This window comes from Neopelma chrysocephalum, unplaced genomic scaffold (genome assembly GCF_003984885.1).
Source record: "Neopelma chrysocephalum unplaced genomic scaffold, ASM398488v2 Primary Assembly neopelma1_59, whole genome shotgun sequence".
Classification (NCBI taxonomy): domain Eukaryota; kingdom Metazoa; phylum Chordata; class Aves; order Passeriformes; family Pipridae; genus Neopelma; species Neopelma chrysocephalum.
Genome location: NW_020897714.1, coordinates 18,913,277 through 18,933,005, shown reverse-complemented (window position 1 = coordinate 18,933,005; position 19,729 = coordinate 18,913,277). Strand labels below are relative to the sequence as shown.

Sequence of the window (19,729 nt, the reverse complement as noted above, 5' to 3'; positions counted from 1 at the left end):
TCTTATCAAACCTCTTTCTTCATCTCTTCCTTCCCACGTGCTTATATCAAATATCTTTCAGATCTGTCACTTCATGGTATTTCTGGGTGAAGAGGGAACTCTGCTCCTGAATTCTGCCACTCCCTGGCCCAAAGACCATCTTGTTCTTCCTGCTTAGACATGACAATACTGTCTCATGGATCATGTAAGCCCTCCCCTCCTTCCCCATCCTATCTCTGTTTGTAAGTAATTCAGGGTAGGCACCTTGTCCAGCACGAAGTACAAGCTGGCCTTGGCTCATAACCAGAGCTGCTGGATTCCCTGCCAGTGCAATTGCTGGGTATTTCATGGCATATCCTCCATCTGATACACCACGGCCAAAGGCACCAGCTGCAGATTCTCTCTGTGCCCCACTTCTGGGGGTGGGATGGTGAAAGCAGGGTTTCAGAATAGCAGCATCTCTCCCCATCCAATTGTCCTGTTTCTTTTTCCTACACTGCTAAAATCAACACTGTCTTCTTTTCAAGCAGCATCAGAAGGGTCAGGGCCAGGAAATCCATGTACAAAGCACACAGTTTAATTTGTTCTTAAAGTTCACTATGGATCAGATACAGCTCCCAACAAAACCAAGGGAGGCTTGACCAAGGCACAGTCAGATGTAAAATCTGAAGAGGCACCTTAGCCTTGCAAAATGCTGGAAGGCAATTTAAACGCAAGAGACAGGCAAGGAGCCCATTCTCAGAGTCTGTAATTAATCACATACAGTTCAAATAGGGAGAGAGAGGAGTTCTCAGCTTTCTTGGAGTCCAAGCTGGATCAAGCAGGAAGTGACAAAAATCTCAGGCCTATAGGGGACAGCCTTAAAGAGGCAATGCCATCTGAGCAACAACGGCTCAGCTCTGCACTCCTCGAACCTCCCAGGTATTCGTGTAGAAAGTCTACAGGAAAAATTCCTGCATGAGCTGGTGAGAACAGGCACAATTACTTGTACATTTATGATGGTGCTCTTCTTCCTGGTCTTGTTTATATCTGTGGTAACACTTGCACCCTCTTCAGTGGAGCCGTATCATGAGCACGATTTGGTACAGAAGAAAGTCCCAGTTAGCATGAGATTCCATCTCTGGCACCAACTGCTAGCAGGTTCCTCCAGGAAGAACATAAGGATGGTCCATGCCTCTCTGTGACCATGCAATAACCGAATGGAGCAGTCACCCACCCTCCCTCAGCTTTGCATCCATCCCAGAAGTTCATAGAGCCAGCTGTCAATCTCAATTTCAGAGACTGAAGACAAAAGAAATAAATTAAATTAAAGAAAGAAGCTGCTGATCCCACCCTGGACTGCCTGAAAAGTCTGCATTGTAAGCAAGGGTAGAAGTATCAAAATTAAGAAGCTAAATCTGCTGTAAGGAATTGAGTAAAACATCGATGAAAAGACATTGACTTATCTGGAGTGTTATTTAAAAAAAAAAAAAAAGAGGTTCAGGGGCAACCAAACCACCCCTTCCAAGGTGAACTGACTCACAGGCTAGCATCTTCAGTGGCACTGGTGAGCTGCAGTTGTCCTAATCACAAAAAAAGCATCCAGAGCTGGGGGGAGCGGGAAGGGGGGTGGGGTGGGGGCAGGCAACACCCCTTTTCCCGTTCTTGCTGGGCAGCTCCCAAACACCATTTTCAACTCACAGCTGAAATTCCCATGCTCTCCTCCAAGGCCCTGCTTAGTGGTTTCTTTCCTTCCAATCTCCTTTCTTCCTGTTCTTATTTCTCATCTTTTGGCTTCTGTCTAATAAACTGCTTGTCTTTTGAAGGCTGCTTCTTTAGCAAGAAGCCTGGGGAGAGAGCTGAAGGCTGCAACCTGGGTACAAGTTGGGTAAATCCCACAGTGGCTTAAAAATCTGTTTTTCTGCAGCAGCAGAGCTGTTAAGAGGAGTTGGCACCAGAGACAGAAGCATTGTCTAGTGTTGCTATTCTTCTCTCTCCCCTTTAAGTCTTTAGCAACAACTGCAGTTTCCCACCTATTTCAACTAACTTCTCTTTTCCCCCTAAAGAAAGGATAGTCATTAGCATTTTTTTTGCACTGTCAAATAGGGGTTTTCTTATAAAAATTCTTCACGCTAAGGGGAAAGTGAAGAAAAGATATTGTTAACATGAAAGCCTCACTTAATATTTTACATTTCAAATACTGTAACTGCTTTTTTTCCCCTCCTTCTCCTTTTTCTGAATTTTCAGTATACAGTTTAAATCATTAATAGTGTTGGTTGCTATGGTGTTGGGCAGGCAGAGGTCTCTGTACTTGAAACCTTGAACTACACTTAATGTTGTACAACAGCAGGGTCATGCCAACACCTTTGACTTTGACCCCGTTTTTCCCAGTAAAATATAAAGACCATGTCTCTATTCCTTTTCATTCTTTGGAGAGTTTTTTGTTGTTTTTTTTCTTGCAATAAGAAAAGGAAGAGTGAGCTAGAGAAAGGTAGAGATATTAAAAAAAAAAAAAAGAGAGAAGAGAAAAATAGAAATTTAATAGACCCAGTGGAATCTCTCCAGAATCTTTGTTACATCAGAAAATCATGAAAGAGAATAAAAAAAGACAGTCCCCTGAAAAGTTTCACATGAGATTGTTTCTCATTTTCCCAAGCAGCTAAACATTTTAATAAACAAGGAAAATGAGACTGTAAAACCATAGCATCTGACAGCAAGCCCCAGGGGCAGGAACCATTCCTGAAACTAATTTTAACTCATGTTTTAACATTGATCAGATTTCATGTGGTGAATGTCCCGTTAAGCTGTCTCTCTGTTCGTAGAGAAAACCTGGTTTCTTTTGTCGACTCTGAGAAGCTATTTTCTTTCCAGCGTATTGTCATCACAGGCATAACAGGATTTCTTTATCATTCATTTCCCTACAGCCCAAGAGATGCCCTGCCCCAGACTTCTCATCTGTTCTGTTTTCTTATAAGACAAGACATTTTCCACAAAAGTGACACTTAACTGCTCCAGCAACGAAGCCCAGTCTTGGTGCCCATGCAGCCACTCAAGGACTCAACCCATTAAACATCTGATCTTCAGACATGCAAAAGGCACCAGGTTAATTCAGACCAGCTGAGGCCAGGATCTAAAGCAAGCTTTCAGTTTCTCTGCTTTGCTTTTCCCCAGGGAAGTGAAGCTGCTATACCAGTTTCCTCACATGAATCGCATTTTGCTCTGATTGTCACCAGGACATCTACAGATAGGACCGGCTTTTTAACTCAAAGTCTCTATTAACATCAGCTGAAAGTCTGAATGGGGAAAAAGGATATATCCAAGTAATGTAGATTTCTCTTGAAGACTCATTTCTTCTCATGAAAGCGTATTTCATCTTCTGGTTGAGTTCAAACCCAACTGCTTGCCCTGTGGGGCAGGACTTCTTTATGCTGCATCTCTCTTCCGATAGTTGTGTGTCTGTTTTGTGTCACATGGTTCCTTGGTGAGCTCAGCTGTGTGAGCCAAGTGCTTTGCACAACTCAAGGAATGGCCATTGGCATCAGCTGGCCCCTGTCCCTGCTCAGGATGAATTTCCAGTTCAAAGGCATGTTGTGCAACAGAAGAAAGCAGGGGTCTCTGCTGCTACACAAGCTGATTAAATGCCGGTAAGAATGACCAGGCTGCAAAACAGCTCTACAGGCTGCTGCCCTCTGCTTCTCTTGGCATTAAAGTGCTTGTTCCTTTCTAGATCCCCTTTGCAGAGGTAGAACGTCTTTCTGACGCCATTCCTTTAAACCTCATGTGTGCTGTGTAGGAGATGCTGGTGAGTGGGGGGGGAAGGAGGTGACAGAGTGGCCAGTTTTCAAAACAGCAAAGCCACAGTGACAGTTGCCTTTGGCTCTTCCAGCCCACCAGCAGCAGGCTTAGTCACATCAGCAGCATCAAAGCTGAGCAGCTCTTTGGAGAAAGGGCATTTGTCCTTTCATCTGGAGATTACAGGATCTCTCACAGATCCCAGCAGTCTGTTTTGAAATGCTCTTTAAAGAGAAATACCTGTTTGTGGCACCACCTGCCATTTAAAACAGCCTGTTTGCCTTCCAGCTTTCCCTGCAATGCTCTCCCCCGGCCGTTTAACCGTGTGTACAAGGACAAAATGATGCTAAAGTTCATTCCCCAGCAAGCAGCACTGCCCAGGTTTCACGCCAGGCTCTCTATTGAGTATAGGACTCTTCACAAACATGCCAGAAAGCTTGTAACCTATTTGGGTCCTCTCCTTCCCCCTGTTGCACTCGGCAGGGACAGCAGGTAGGCAGAAAGCTGCTATGAGCCTCTGGAGCAAAGAAATGCAGAGATAAAAAGCTCTTTGCCTTGCTGTTTCCTTTCCTTCATGACTTAATTTTTTTAGTCGGAGACAGAAAAGATTATGAAGCTGTAACCCCTAATCCGCTCCTGAGAGCTCCTTCTCCATCTCTTCCTTTCTCCTCTCTTTCAGCCAGTTCTAATCCTTTATGTCTCCTCTCACAGATAGGAGCTGGAGTCTAATCTCAGACGACAGGTTGGTAATTAGAGCAAGAGATTATCCTGACCCCACATCAAGAAGGTAAAAAGAGAGGAATAATGCAGCACCATACAAGATCAGACCTTCAGTGTTCAATCCGGGAATTGTCCTCATCTCCATCAGTCTTCTCCTGGCTCCCTTTATCCTCTCTTGTCCCAGCAGAGCAAGGGATTCCTGATTCTTTGTACTTCCTGTCCATCTCCCCTGTGCTGAGCAAGGATTCTCCAGGATTCATTCAACACAGAAATGGTCACATTTTCCATTTCTATAGACCTTGACTAGGCAGAGACTCAAGCAGGGCAGTGGCTGTGAGTAGGGAAAGCACAAGCAGATATGGAGGAAGAGGCCCTGCTCAGAGTCTGGAGCGATGACATGCTGCCAGCCATCCTCAACTGTGCACTGGTTACACACACCCAGGGCTTTTCTAGTCAACAAGATGCAGCCACAGCACAGAGCAGCAAGTCCTCATCTCTACCAAGATGCCCAGCAGTTACTATTTGGTCCTTCATCTGCTAAGAAGGCGTACTGCTCCTATCCCTTGTATGTATCCCAGCACAGATGGGAAGCTCATCCATGTGTCCAGCCCATGTTATCCATCTTTGTGACAGATCCTGTCTCTTGTCCCGTGTCACCAGTATTGAGCAAGGACCAAAAAAGCCATCACAGAGCCCCATGACCACTGTAGAAAAGGCAAAATTGTGGACACCAAGCTTCTTCACTGTTCCATCCCCTACAAGGTGCATAGGTATCACCAGGACCAACTGTAGCTGAGGCTCAGGCATCACCATCCAACAGGCTGCAGGCACCAGGAGGTATCGGGATAGAGATGACAGTGGAGTGATCGAAACCTGCTGGGGAGAAAGCAAAATAAGGTCAGGTAACAGTTTTTATACCAGCACACAACTGTAAAATGGAAGACCTTTTCCTCACATCCCATTCCACATCAGGTGCCCAACCTGCCCCACAGAGCTCAGGACTGGTTGTTCACTTCAAGATGTCTTTTCTCAGCAAAGCTAAGCAGACAAACCTCCCTCTGATACCCAAATCCAGCTCTGGCCCATGGAGCCCAAGCCCACAGCTCACCCTGATCACAGGCAGGGAGATGGGTACTGCACTAGTCCCTGCTACATGGTTCTGTTGATGCTCTTTTCATCAACCCAGCTGCTTCCCACCCCTGCTATCTCCAGCCAGGATCTTGCTATCAGTGCTCTGCAAATAACAACTTTAGGTTTGTTCACTCAAAGAGGAGAAGGTAAATCAAAGAACAGTTTTGTTTGCAGTCAGCCCAAAGTGAACCTTTTTCTTTTTTCCCTTCAGTTTTCTCAGCAAAGCATAAAATGAAAAGCAAGCAGAATTTCCTTTCCTGAGTTTAAAAGAACATTTGTGTTCCTGTCCCTGAGGTAAAGGTTAGCTTGTTCAGCCTCAAAATGTGAAAAACTGCAATACTTTCGGATTAGACATTGTCCAAATAAAATGTTTTGAATGCTCCTTTTCCTCCCACTCATCCAAAAAGGTTTGCAAAGTTTGTAAGCGTTCACAAACAGCTTACTGCTGGTGTGCACCTCATCCAATAAGCCATGTGACTGTAAGGTTTCTGTCCCTCACTCTCTGCCTCCTGCATGCTGCTTGGCTGCCCTCCCCTTCCCAACCTATTGTCTGAGGGCTCACACCACATGCCCCATACCTTGAGGGATCCTCTTGTGGCGAGAAGGGGCCGCTGAGCTCAATAACATTGAGTTTGTTCTCAAAGACACCGTAGCTGAGGGTGACCTACAAAATGGTGGTGAGAAATGAGCAGGGAGTAGAGGTGAGTTGAAGAGCAAGGAACTTGCTTTGGGTGACAGAAGGTCCCATTCTGGTTCTTTCTCTGCTGGCTTGGCCTCTGCCTTGCATATCTCTCCTGTCTTCCTCCCTATAGAGGACCCTGTTAGTCCTTTGCCTCTCCAAGCCCCCTACACCCCTTATTATCTCCCCACACAAGGCAGACATGGTGACATGTCAAAGTCCCTTTCCAAGTCAATCATCATTTCTGCTTGTCCTTGTGACACATTCTTCCAGGGATGCCCTCAATCCTTCCATCACTCCCCATACTTGTGCTCCCCACCACTGATCCCAGGACACTGTGCCTGGCAACTGTGCTGCAGGCGACATCTGCTCCATTTCAAAGGAGCGTTTGTCAGGAAAGCCTCCCCAAAAGAGCAGATGATTGATTCAATGCACATCAGTACCATCATTGGAGCAACGTGCCTGTAATCTCCCCTCCACTTCGCCTTCCTCACACACCTCCCTCTTGCTCCATTTCCCCTCCTCACCTGCTGGATGAGCTGAGAGGTGGGGATGAGCTGCAGGTTCTCCAGGTGGGAGTGGAAGAGCACATTAGGCAGCAGCTGCCCACCAACTTTGCACTCAATGATGTAACCCACGGTGCAGTCATCTGGCAGGCGGATGAGCTCTGAAGTGCTCAGGAAGTTCCTGCCACTGGAAGAGAGTAGGACTGTGTGGGTTAGGAAAACGGTAGGGGCAGATACAGGCATCCACTTGGGTGGGAGATTACTGAAAACCAGAGTAAATCCTGGAACTAGGTAAGAAATCCCTGAGTTCCACCTGCAAAGATTCAGGGATGTGTTTGCTCTTTGAGCATTCGCAGCCATGCTGTCCCACGAATTGTCAGGTGCTGTCCCTGATATGTACCAGCTCCTCGGTGAGCTGATGCAGAGAACTGACAGACTTCAAAGAGTCACTTCTCCTCCTGTTTGGTGAGTGGTGCTGAGCCCCTGAGGGCTCAGAAACGGTGGGAGCACACAGCCAGGACCAGGAGAAAGAAGAAACAGTTTTGCAGCTTGCATAAGCCATCCATGGCTCCACTGTAATGTAACACCACACGTCTGGCCATCCTTTGATGATAGGCTATTCCCAATTTTTAAGGCCTCTGCAACAGGAATCAGTTACGCAGCATGAAGCACTGTCTACTATAACAACGCTCAGCTAGTTCAAATGTGTTTTAAGCATTTTAAAAAAGTAGTGGCAGACTTTTTGCCAGGTTAGGCATTATCCTCTGTGCCACTTTCATTTCACGCTAGATCACAGATCATCCTCCTCCTACCATCAAATGTGTACCATGGGCTTCATCTGAACCAGCCACCTGGTGTGGATCAGATCTGTCTTTCTGGGTATGCTCAGATCTGGTTACAGCTGGCAAAGCCAATGCCTGCCAGTATATGTGCATACAGCCTGTGACATAACCTAGGGTATCATGGAATACGTCATCTTGCAGGCTGCGCTAACACAATACCATGGGACATACCTCTGTTCTCCATGCATCAGGTTGAGGAAATGACAATGGCCACTCTAAGAAGCTGAAGAGGGTTTGGGGTGAGGGAACAGAAAATTAGCTTAGAAGGGAGCTTAAACAAAGAGGCAGATGAAGGGGAGGGGAGATAGGCAGATAGGGAAAGCACTTGGGAAAAGAGGCAGCGGAAGCTGAAAGGGATGGGAAAGAATGTGGGGAGTAACCAAGAGCTTAAAGGAGAGGAGGAAAGGGATGTATATCATCCTATGATCATGTTTGCTGCTGTGCCTGCTCTTGCCTGTTTTCAGTCAAGGGGCAGACCTACCCACTACATCCTTCCTCCAGTCCCACATGCTTTCAGATGTGTAGGATGTGGCACTCTGCACCTTTGCAAACACCACATGTACAAATCCAGGTCTGACACTGCCAGGAATTAATGTGCAGCCATGTTGCTCGTCCCCGATGGCTCCCATGCTCACCAGCTGCGCAGCTCACCTGGCCCACGGCACCATCTTGCTTGCCAGCTTGCGGCTGATGCAGAACCCAGCCCCTCCCGTGGCAAACCAGAAGCGCACAGGTTTCTGGAGAGAAACACCAGAGAAAATCAATGGCAGAGGCTCAGACGATACCATACTCCCAGAGATGGTAATGTTGGAAACCTGGCTTTGATGGCAGGACAAACATGGCCCTATTGTCATCCCAGACCCCTGACTGCTGCCCAGAAGCAGTACAGCATTTATTTTGACCTCCTCATAATTGGAACGGCCAAGCTTCTGCTGGTATCAACACATGGACAGCCCAGGGCAGGCTTATCTGCTGCCAGACAGGCAGCCAAAGGCAGAGCAGCAATGTGGGACTCTTCCCCTAGGTTGATCGAATTTGGTCAACACCTACAACCATGTTCAGACAAGATTGGCAAGTTTTGCTGTTCAGCTGTTCAGCTGTTGCCCACTGCTCTTGGGACCTGTCTCTCCTTGCAGTGTGTCTACAGCCAATGAGCCAGGGCACCAAAACAATCCATTGGCCCCTGCACCACCACCAAAGGCTGTACCGTCTGGTTGTTTGGCAGTGTTTCGGAGGCCCGGATGGGTCGGTTCAGGCTGGGTTTCCCCAGGTAAACATCCCACGTCTCAGAGTAGGAGGACAAGAGCTTCAGGAGGGCCTGAGGGTTCAGGTAGTTGTCATCATCCAAATGGCAAAACCAGCTGGAGAAGATAGGAAAACACAAGAGGTTTGTGGCAAGGAGGGTGCCTCTTGCTCTCAGGGAAGCAAGAGCTTCCCACACCAGCTCTGCCTCACCTCCGGCCACTGACCAGGAAGGCGTCGAACTCAGCTGCCATCTTGCAGGAGAGGGCCAGGTGGCTGTGCTCAGCAGAGCAGTTGGTGAAGATCACATGGTCACCTGCCAGAAGAGGGAAAGCACTGTCACAAGGGAAAGCAGTCACAAGGACATCTGGGCAGGAAGGAAGGTATTTGTTCACAGCCAGCCTCCTCATGGCCTCCCAACAGGCACCCCAGACCATGGTGACATGGGTTCCAGCTTTCCCCCTACCAGGAGATGAAACTTGGACAAAGCCAAGTAATTTGGCCAAGACTAGGAGACCTGCCATCCGCACTTCCACCCTGCTCACTGCTAACCATGATGTAGAGGTTGAGTGGCTCTGCCATGGGCAGCTTCCACCCACAGATGCTTTAAGGCAGGCAGCACTCTGCCTCCAGTTGCTTCTTCTGAGGCAAGACAAATACACCAAATCATCACCACCACAGCTTGAGGTCCTCCCACAGGACAAGGCAAGGGACCTGTTTCAATGGGCAGTGATGGTGCAGGAGAGCCAGCTTTCATACCAGACCCCTTCTCAAAGCCATGGCCATTCAGAGGCTGAAGGCAGAGTGGAAACGTGGTATTATAGGATAGATCATTACCCATTCTCTTTTTCAAGGCATCATCTTCTTCATCAGTGAAGACGTAGGTCTGAGAAAACAAGGAAAAGAGGTTACTCTCAGGGATGGACTGGTGCTGCTCCTGGCTGCCCACTCCTTTCTCCCACAGCAGGACACACACAATATGATTACTCCAACCCCATCCTCTGTTGCTGTAGCCCGCTCCCAGGCAGCAGTTGAACAGACAGAGGGCTATGCTCCCCCTTCCTGCACAGCACAATCATCAGCGCTTTTGTGGCTTCATTTCTGTCCCCATCCCACTGCCTTGGGAACGGGGGGCCCATGACACTGAGTGAGGGGGTGAGGAGCCCTGGCATAGGTGTCAGTGGTAGAAAAATTAAAGCATTGAGGTTAAATGATGCTTGGGTTAAAAGGAGAACATCTGTTTGTGTGTTAAGTGCGCACAGCCCCCTGCCACTTTCCGCCCCTCCTCCTCCTCTTCCTCCACCCCCAGGCTTCTCTAACCCCCCTCGCTGCCATTATGTGGCACATCTCCCCCTCTTCAGGGCCAGGCAAGGATCAGGGCCAGTGGAAAAAAGCTTTCCTCAGGCAGAAAATGAGCTTTCATGAAATCAAAAAGGAGTTGCGAGCGGTAAACAGTCTCCCCACCAGCTGCCCACAGGCTGGTTAAACACAGCACCTGCGCAGGGACAAAGGGAACAAGACAGGCAGACAACAGCCTCAGGAGCCATCATTTCTCCCAAAGGCTCTGGCAAGGAGACAAGAGTCTCTACATCTCCCCACACCCACCCAGCATTTGGGAGATACATCCCTATCAAGAGGACACAGCAAGAGAAATGATCTGTTCATGAAAAGAAGGTAATGAAGGACGCTCAGAGAGGCTCAAGCCAAGGCAGCAGGATGGTTTCATGGTCTCAGATGTATGTGCCACAGTGGCTTGGTGAACTACTCCCACAGCTGAGCTGCAGCAATGGAACATGCACACATTCCTACCTCCCCCACCAGTAAAATCTCTTAGTTAAAATCACTTTCAAGATAATCATGGGACAAGAAGCAATTAGCTAAGTTTCAGGTAAAAGAGTTGCTCTGGATCAGGGGACTATATCACAACCTTCAGGCAAGTCAGGGATTGTCAGTGTCATGGGATTTCCCTTGCCAGCATGTCAGTGTCAGAAATTTCCACTATGACAAATATTTCATCTTAAGAAAAAAAAAAAAAACTGTTGAAACTTTCTGACATTTTCAAAAAACCCCAAGAAATATTGTTGCCGGAAATTACTTGCTTACAGATATAAAACCAACCAGAAATCATGTGTCTACCAAACATCACATCTGATTGACTTAAAATAACAATCTGCATCTTTTCCCAAATTTTCTAATTCTGAAAATATTCTGAAATTCCTACTTTTCTCTTGATGCAAGATGGGAAACATCTTTTTACAGATACCCAACGTGTTTCTTTGGGAACCCAATGATGAAGGTACACTGTCACCATGAGCAACACTAGACTGTCCAAAATAACTTGAAAAAGGGAGTTATGAGTGTGAGGACTTGGTAAATCTGATTTTTCTGGCTCTTCCAAACTCTGATCTCCATGGCAAACCTGGCTACAGTACTCCAGAAATGCTAAAGAAGATCACAATAGCTCAGGCAGTTGCCTGCATCCTTGTCTCTCCATCCCTCACACCCCTGAGAGTGGGCAACCTGGAACAGCAGCTGCTGCCAGCATCCAAGTGACCACCCCCATGTGTCCCTCAGCAAAGCCACACACGATGGCTGGGATGGGAGAGAGAGAAAACAGCCCTGCCTGGAGACCATTTGGCCCAGTTACACAGTTCCTTCTCAAGGAGACACCAGTCACTGTTGTCCATACTAATGGAGTCTGGAAGAGATTTAGAAGGTCTCTTGCCAGACCTACTCTACCTGCTGGGGACATGGGAGCAGAAAAAAACCTAATGTCACTTGTGCCCCTGCAGGCAAATGGGCTAGACAGGAGTAGCCTCCCCCTCATATCCACTCTCCTGTTCTTCACCAGACCATCTACGGGGCCATGCAGGATCTCCCATCGTGGTGCCTCTGCACACAGACTGGGCCAGGACAGCTGTCAGTGCTACAGCAAGACATCCAATATGGGCCCGAGGAGAGATGAAGTACAGAAAGTGTCCCTCCATTCTGGAGTGGACAAGATGTGTGGCTGGGAAATGATGTCTGCTCAACAGCAGTGCAAGCAGTGATATGGAGCCACTGTGTCAAACAGCTTTGCCTGGCAGCTGTTCGTGAACATAAGAGCCCATTCAATGGATAAATAGTATGCTCTGAGATCTCCTGACCCCAAATTGAGGAAGCAGGCTAGCAAGGAAAAAATAGGAAAAGGAAAAAAAGATGTGGAACCTGAAAATCCAAGGCCATGTTCATCTTTCAGGCCCATAGGGTATCCCTTGTCTGTGAAGAATCCCCCTCCAAGACGCAAATACCTCAGCAGGGTTACTGTTGTGTCCTGCCCAGAGCACAGACTCAAAATCTACAATGCGTTCACAACACTGAAAATCTGAAAGCCAGATCAGGATGGGTCGTTCAAAGGTTTCATTTCATTTGGCTGGCTTTATGGGCTTCTAAAAGAGGGGGAGTTGCTAGAATTAGTTTACATTACCAAACAAAATGCCATTTCAGGCCAGAAAGATAGATTTCTCTCCACCAAAACTACTGGGGCCAAGAATCCAAGATTCTGTCCAGCCTAAACAATCATCAAAAACAACACTTCTATTTAAATTAAACTTTTGCTGAGGAAAAGGCCTTTCGCTAAAATGACTTTCATGTCAACCTCCTGTGGGGACTTTGTCATGGACCAGTTCTCAAGACGCAGAGCATGGTGCAGCAAAGAGTGCCCTTCTTGCACTTCCCCATCTCTCACCAACTGCACATCTTCTCTTTGAGCAGTGAAGTTTCAGAGAAAATGTCTCTCTCTCACTGTCTACCACAACAGAGTCCAACACAGAAGACTTTTAATTTGGCTCCCATACAGTCTGTCCTAGCAATAAAAACCACAGCTGTTCCTGCCTCCTGTTACAGTCACCTAAGCCCGACCTATGAGGTCTGGGTTGCTTCCTCCAGGAGGACACCACACAAGTAATAAGCTCTGAAGCCAGGACTGGCATCAGCAACACAGCCAGATGCTAAAATTTCCCTGCTGGCCACTGATGGAGAAGGACTCACTGAATTGGTCTCCCGCCTTGAGTAAGGGCCAGTGAGATAGAAAGATGCTGGGTCAGCCTTAGGAGGAGGCAGTCTTTGTCCATTAGGACTTCTTAGACCTGGATCTCTCCAAGATTGGCTCCTAAAACCTACACCTCTCCATAAGAACTTGATAATAGGTCTGGTGCACTATCCCTTTCCCCACAACAGTTACATGAACTTTGCAAATTGAAAACTTTTTTTTTTTTTGCTAAGTGAGGTTTTCTATATTGTCAAATTTTCAAAACTAACCTTTTCCCCTAAATTTCAAAAAACCCCTCAAGCAGGAATATATTTTTTAAAAAAGGGTTTTGACTTTCATGTACTTTTCTTTATCTCTCTTCCTGCTCCCATTCCCCTTCCCTCAAAGCCATTTAGTAAAAAGAGCAGAATAAAAACATGGAAAATTGAGGAGGGGAAGGAAAACACTGAGCTTACAACAAAAACTGGTAACACTGAAAAAACACGGTTTAAAAATGAGTGACGCTCCCACTCTATCCTTCCTTCCTATTTTCCTGCTCAGTCTGTGAAGCTTTACCAGAGGCTGGCAGCAGCATGGAAAATTCAACACCTCTTCCCAGGTTTGGACATCACTTGCATGCCAAACAGAGAGGGTCAGATGAATATGGGGAGCTAGTATCTAATTCCTGTCATCAGCAGAATGGCCAGGTTTGTCAAACACATGAGGAAAGAAACTGTCCCTTAAAAACCCCCTCCAAAGGCCTCAGTAACAATATCTTAATGCCAGTGCAGCCACGTGCTTGGGTTTGGTTTCTCCAAAGAGTTGCTGGGCTGAGGTCGGAAAGAGAGAAGTGATTCAGGAGGAGGAAGCAGGGCACCTCAGATGCTGAAAGGGACATGCAGACAGGAGAGGAAGTGTGCTCAAAATAGGACATGGCTTCCTGTGACGACTGCAGCAGACCAGACAGTTGCAGCGCCATGAAGTGGAAAACCACCCTTACCCAGAAAACCCTGCATTGCTTCAAGCGCTCTCCTACCCAGCACCTCCGCCCCCATCCCCCTTCCTCACTGAGGCCTGAAAGTGCCTCACACAGGCAGAGGCAAAAAAAACACACAGGCAGAGGCAAAAAAAACACCCCTCAGGGCAGCCACAGGATTTCTTTTTTCTTGAGGAGCAGCTCTGCGAGGGAGAGAGAAAAGCACATGGGCTCTGGGGAGTACTCCTGCCCACCAGCAAGCCAGTCTGCACAGCACCACTAATGTGGTGCCCCACATCAGCTCCTCTAACAGGAAGGAAATGCTCCAAATACTGTTTTAGCAAAGGCTGGAAACATCAGACCCCCTGTTAAAAGAAATATTTTAAAAAACAAATATATACCCACATCACTTCAAGATCATGCACCTAAAAGCATCCGCCCAAGAAAGAAAGGAATGGATTGCACTGATGTGCTGGGGAGTGAACAGGGTTGACTCCAGGAGGTCTTCCAGGTCCTTCTACCTTGTTCTCCTGCCTACTGCACTCCACTTTCCCAGGGCAATGGATGCCCAGGTCCAGTGCAAGCATTCTGATGGAGGGCCGGGAGAGCAAATCAGCTCCAATCCTAGCAAACTCATGGCACTAGGAGGTAGAAAACCACCCTTTCATGCAGCCCCAGAATGGTCAGTGCACTCAGTCTGGTGCAGCCTCTCTGCCAGCCTTTCCTATGAAGCAGCTACTAGTGAAACATTTTGCTGGGTAGCATCCCCCTTCCAATGTGAAAAGAAGTGAAAATTACAGAAAATGAGGCAAAGTAATGAGTGGGATTACAGTGCCCATCCTCCCCTTCCTTTGGCTTTTATACCCCTACCCTGACACTCCATCCCTGCCCCGTTACCAAACACCTTGTCTCTAGTTCGAATCCAGACGCTCACCTGCTCACTGGCCTGGGATATCCACGTGTCCAGAAGCAGCTCCATCCTGCTCTGGTGAAATCTCTTGGTTGTCTTCACAGCTATGAAAATGTCTCCAAGTGTTAGGCTTCTCTCAGTCCTGTATCCCTCCAGAGAATGGACTTTGAGGTCCTTCTGCCCCCTGCCACCAGCTTTCTCTGTGCTCACTCTGCTTCGTTGCTCTGGCTTCTCCAACATCCCCTCCCTGAGCCCTGGATACTGAGCTGTTTCCTGAGCCCCACGGTGCCGCATGGAGAGGAGAGCCACACTGGCAAGGAAGACTGCGGCTCCAGAGAGACCACGGACAAGCCGACGGCCCATGGCTCCCAAATTGTTCCCACCGCAGTCGGTATCCTACTGAACAAGGACAAACTCCGCCTGTACCTCCACGTGAAGCTGTCCGCTCTTCTCAAAGCCTCCGACACAGCAGGATCAGCCAAGAGCAAGGTCTGAGCAGGGTGTGGTCAAGGAATAAGAGGGGTGAAGACCAGGAAGCCAAAGAGGCAGCAGACCTGAAGGATACAGGTCAAGCAGGGGGAATTTTCACAGACTACAGAGGGCTCAATGACCCAGCGAGGCAAGGAACACATGATGGGAAAATACTCCGAGGCGACTGGCACGTGGCTAGCACAGCCTGCCAGGAGGAAAGTGGGCATCCCCGCTCCCAACAGAGAGACCGAGGGTCCCAGGCTGGATGTTGAGGGGCCGGCAAAGGAGATCAGAGCCATCGGTGGGAAGTCTGGGCCGAAGGCATCAGTTCCCCAGCAGACACCAGCCCACGCATCTGAGCCAGGGGCTTGGGCGGCAGGCGAGCGGCGGACGCAGGGCTGCAGGAACGGGGCTGGAGGTCCAGCGTGCGGCTGGACTGCCTCTCCACCTGCTCTCTCCCGCAGCTCTTGCTCCCTGCCAGCGCCGGTCCCGCCTCCGGGCACGGGGCGGGGCGCCAGCCCCGGGGGAGGAAGAGGATGGAGCGGGGGGAAGAATAGAGAGCGGGGAGCCCTGGCTCTGACGGGGTTTGTCTCACCAGACGTCTCACCTGGTGTTCCCCACAGTCTGGGACACCTCCGAGGTTACAAAGAACAGATTTGGGAGGACAAACCTGTTGCTTGACTGTTTTCCCCGCTCCTCTGTTTCAGTCCAGCCCGATCTCTGCAGCCCTGCTCAGCCCATTGCTCCTGAGGGAGGAGGGGACGGTGGCATTGATGTGGGCTCTGGTGAAGGTAAGGTGCAGGGTCCTATATTGTTCTTGGGAAGAACGTTTTTTACCCCAGGAATTCCCTCAGCCCCAAACTTTTCCTCTGGACACAGGTCTGAATTACTGCCCCTGCCCTTTAATCCCAGCCTGCCTCCCCGAAAAGGACAGTGTGTCCCCTTCTGCCTCCTCCCGTCCCCTCCATGCCCCAGAGTCTCAAGTTGGGGTGTGAACCCCACTTCTGACACCCATCTCCCAAATCATGATCCAGATACTCTCTGATCTTGAAGGTCCTTTTTCCTCTGCCTCCAGCCACGCAACCCCCACCCTCCACTCCATCTCACATTCCCACAGGATGCCCAAGGACATTCTGCTGCCCAGGTGACTGCAGAACCAGTGACATTCACAGGAACAGGTACACCAGATAGTGTGACGGAGAGCCTGCTGCCTCCCTTTCAATCATAGAATCACAGAATGGTCTGGATTGGAAGTGACCTTAAAGATCATTCAGCTACAAGCCCACTGCCATGGACAGGAACACTTTCCACTAGTCCAGGTTGCTCAGAGCCCTATCCAACCTGGCCTTGAACACTTCCAGGGATGGGGCTCAGCCTCACCGCTGAGTTTATATCCTACCCAAGTCCTTGCTGCTGTAGCAGGGCTGAGCTCAGCAACTTGTCCTTTGTGGCTCTTGTGTTGTCCATGATGAAGCTTCCTTTTCCCCTTTCCTGGGCAAGGAAGGGGGGTGTCTCCTCTCTTTGGAAAACCCCAGAGACCCGAAGGCACAGCAGCAAAATGGTACCTCCAGCTCCTTCCTCACTGCCCCCCTACACTATCGGACACAGGTGTGCATCTCCCCTGTGCCACCCTCACTCCCAGCCCTCTGGTTGCCAACAAGGGATAGGGATATCAGAGACCCTCAAAAGGTATGAGAGCTCCTCCCAAGACAAAGACTACCACAGAGGGGAAATTTTGGGGTCAGCACCATGGATTGCTGCATTCTGTTGCTGGTTCAGTTTGATATGGGGTTGATGATGACCATGCAGGTCCCCTTCACACTGTAGGGGACTCTGTAGGCCACTCTACAGAGCAGCCAGGGGGATACAGAGAGACAACCAGCCCAGGAGGGGGATGATATCCTTACCCCCACCCCAGCTTCTCTGTACAGCGAGTGGGGGGACAGCAGGATGGTAGTGCTCTACATAAGCTGCCAAAATCAGAGCACCTCCTCAGGGAGCTGCAAGCTGTGGGCATCCAATCTCAGCATACCAAAAAAATAAAAATAAAAAGTAATAAGATGGGGGCCCAGGAGAAACAGCGGGGGTGCGGAATGGCTCCATGTGGAAAAGGGCACCCCCTCCCCGTGCACGTCAGACCATGGGACCTTAGAAAATAGGGGCAGGGCAGGGATCAGGGTCCCTCTGTTCCACACTCCCACCATGTGTCCGGACGTAGATACTTTGCAGGCACACAGGGAAGATTGCCCCACAGGGCTGAAACGGTGTGCTCAGTTTCCCCAGGTCTCAGACACACACTTTCACCCCAGCCCTGTCCCTGGGTACAACTTTTTTCTTTTGTAAGGAAGAAACCACTGAATCCACTTCCCTCCCCCAACTGTATTTCTCCAAGTCTCTCTCTAGCCTTCCCCTGAAGCAAGAACATCTCCAGAGCATCTCCCATATCCCTTTGGAGGGTCCCTGCAGGTTTTATTTTTAGATCCCTTTGAATAGTGATGCTTACATGGGGCAGGGAGGGGGAGTCATTCACCTTCAGGCCTTACATTACTGCAGGGATGTGAACCTGGTGTGACTGATCCACTGCCTCTATGCTCAATACTGGGATTGCTCCCATGGCTAGCCACTGCTCCTGAACCAGAAATTAGCCTCCCTGAGTGTTCCTGCCACACTCCAGCAGCCTCAGGCAGTTGCAAAGGCAGCTTCCATGGCTCCCAGGCATCCTGCAGCACTTCCCAGCCTGGCTTAGGAGATCATCTGGGAGGGAAAGATGGGACAGAGGCAGAGGAGCCTTAGTGATGTCCCCAGAAGATGTTACAAATATAATTCAAAGCTACCTTGTACAGAGCATGGTGCCAGGAAGCTCTGCTGGGACAGGGAGCCAGCATGGACAGGGCTGGTGACTTCCCAGGGTGACACATGCTGCCATGCCAATTCCCTCCCTGGAGGGAAAAATAGTGTTCTTGGTGACTCTTTACAGGGGCTTGCACAAGGCTGTTACAGCTGGTAATTGGTGCCCAGGGCTGCTAATTGCATTCTGCCTGTTACCTAACCCATGACTCACTCCTCCAAGCAGGCAGCCACCCCCCCCCCCAGAGGTACAAAGAAGGTGGGCTGGGGTGTGCAGGGCAGTGGGAGGGCATTTATGTTTGCCTTGAAGCCCTCTGCCCCGCTTCTCACCTGTGTCCAGAACAAATTAAAGCTGGATTTTGAAAGCCTCAGGGAAGACAAACTGGATAAAGAGAGAGCCTGGAAGAAGCCTGGAAGCAGGCAAGGCAGTGCCTCCTGCTGCTCAGCTACCCGAGCAGTGCCAACCTGCCTCCCAGCAACCTTCTTTTGCCTCCCTTTCCCTCCAGCTGATGGCCCAGGGAGGTGCTGGGGGACACGTTTCTTTGGGTGCCAGCAAGTGCTAAGCTAGGAGCAGAGCCTGACTGCCCAAAATGGGAGGGCTGGCTTTTTACCACCTTCAGCCTAGGCCATAGGGCTGGGGCTGGCTCTCAGTGACAGCAAGGGCAGTTGGAATTTTCAAGCCCTGAGTCAGAGCGCCTCATACAGAGTGTTTTTCCTGGACACTCAAGCACTACGTTTTTTCCTGCAAAGTTGCAAATTCTAATCTCCAAACCCATGACAGGATGGATGGGAGCTTGTTTTGGGACTTGTCTTCTCATCAGCTCAACAACAGTCCCACTTTGTTTGCCTACAGGGCAAGTACCCTCCCAGGAGGCTGGCTGTGCTGGGATGCTCAGGCTGCATCCCCCAGAGTGGGTGTCACTTGGGAGCTTTCATCTGGAGCTATGTGTATGCCAGTTCCCCCTTCCCTGAGAGGAGAGTTGCATGGCTCCAGGGCAGACCTAGGATTTTGCTCTATATTTTAGTGACTGCAAGTTAAAATCTTCATTTTCTTTCCTCCCCCCTTCACTGTCGTCCTCATAAAAGACAGAGGCAACTGGTTTAGAGCCTGAAATAACACCTCACAGGGGACTCGTGAACATCAGCAAGTTAATCTTTGCTCAGAGCTTCAAAAGTGCATGGCACTAGCAGTGCCAAATCACAGGGGCAAGGAGGACACAGAGAGGACTTGACACTGGTTCTGGTTGCCCATCTTCTCCCATTAACATCAGAATCAGTGGACCCAGCTCTCTGCCTGACCACACGCCCCATGAAGTCTCACAGAGCCACAGATTTAATTTTCTTCTTGCACGCCTCAGGAAAGACCACCTACCACCACCACCTCTCCACGGCATGGGTATCCCGGCACCCCTTTCCCACAGTGGGTCTGATAATGGCAATTGGTCAGGAGTCAGGACTATAGGTGAGCACTGCTGCAGCTACCCAAACCCTCTGTCTTCCCTCTGCCAGAGTCTGAACCTACGCTTGGCCCCATGATAAGGTGAGAACCACCTCTTTCAGGGGCACCATCCCCCCTTCTCTTAGCAGCCTGGCTGGGCTCAGTCTCCCTGCCATCCCCCAGGAGGATGAGGTAACTGGCTCGTCAC

The 19,729-nt window shown here is 49.3% G+C and overlaps 1 protein-coding gene across 2 annotated transcripts; it reads right to left on the bottom strand.

The window, feature by feature from the left end:
- Positions 1-712: 712 nt before the first annotated feature.
- Positions 713-16,010, bottom strand: MFNG (MFNG O-fucosylpeptide 3-beta-N-acetylglucosaminyltransferase). 2 transcript variants are annotated; one of them, XM_027680291.1, is made up of 9 exons: positions 15,907-16,010; positions 14,790-15,161; positions 9,708-9,756; positions 9,084-9,186; positions 8,836-8,989; positions 8,280-8,365; positions 6,808-6,973; positions 6,180-6,265; positions 713-5,343 (listed from the first exon to the last, which is right to left on the bottom strand). In XM_027680291.1, exons 2-9 carry the CDS (start codon positions 15,126-15,128, stop codon positions 5,277-5,279), a joined length of 1,050 nt encoding a protein of 349 aa, XP_027536092.1. In that variant the 5' UTR covers positions 15,129-15,161; positions 15,907-16,010; the 3' UTR covers positions 713-5,276. The 2 variants fall into 2 exon arrangements, with proteins under 2 accessions (XP_027536092.1, XP_027536091.1); XM_027680290.1 differs by lacking the exon at positions 15,907-16,010 and having other exon boundaries at positions 14,790-15,659.
- Between the last annotated feature and the right edge of the window lie 3,719 nt (positions 16,011-19,729).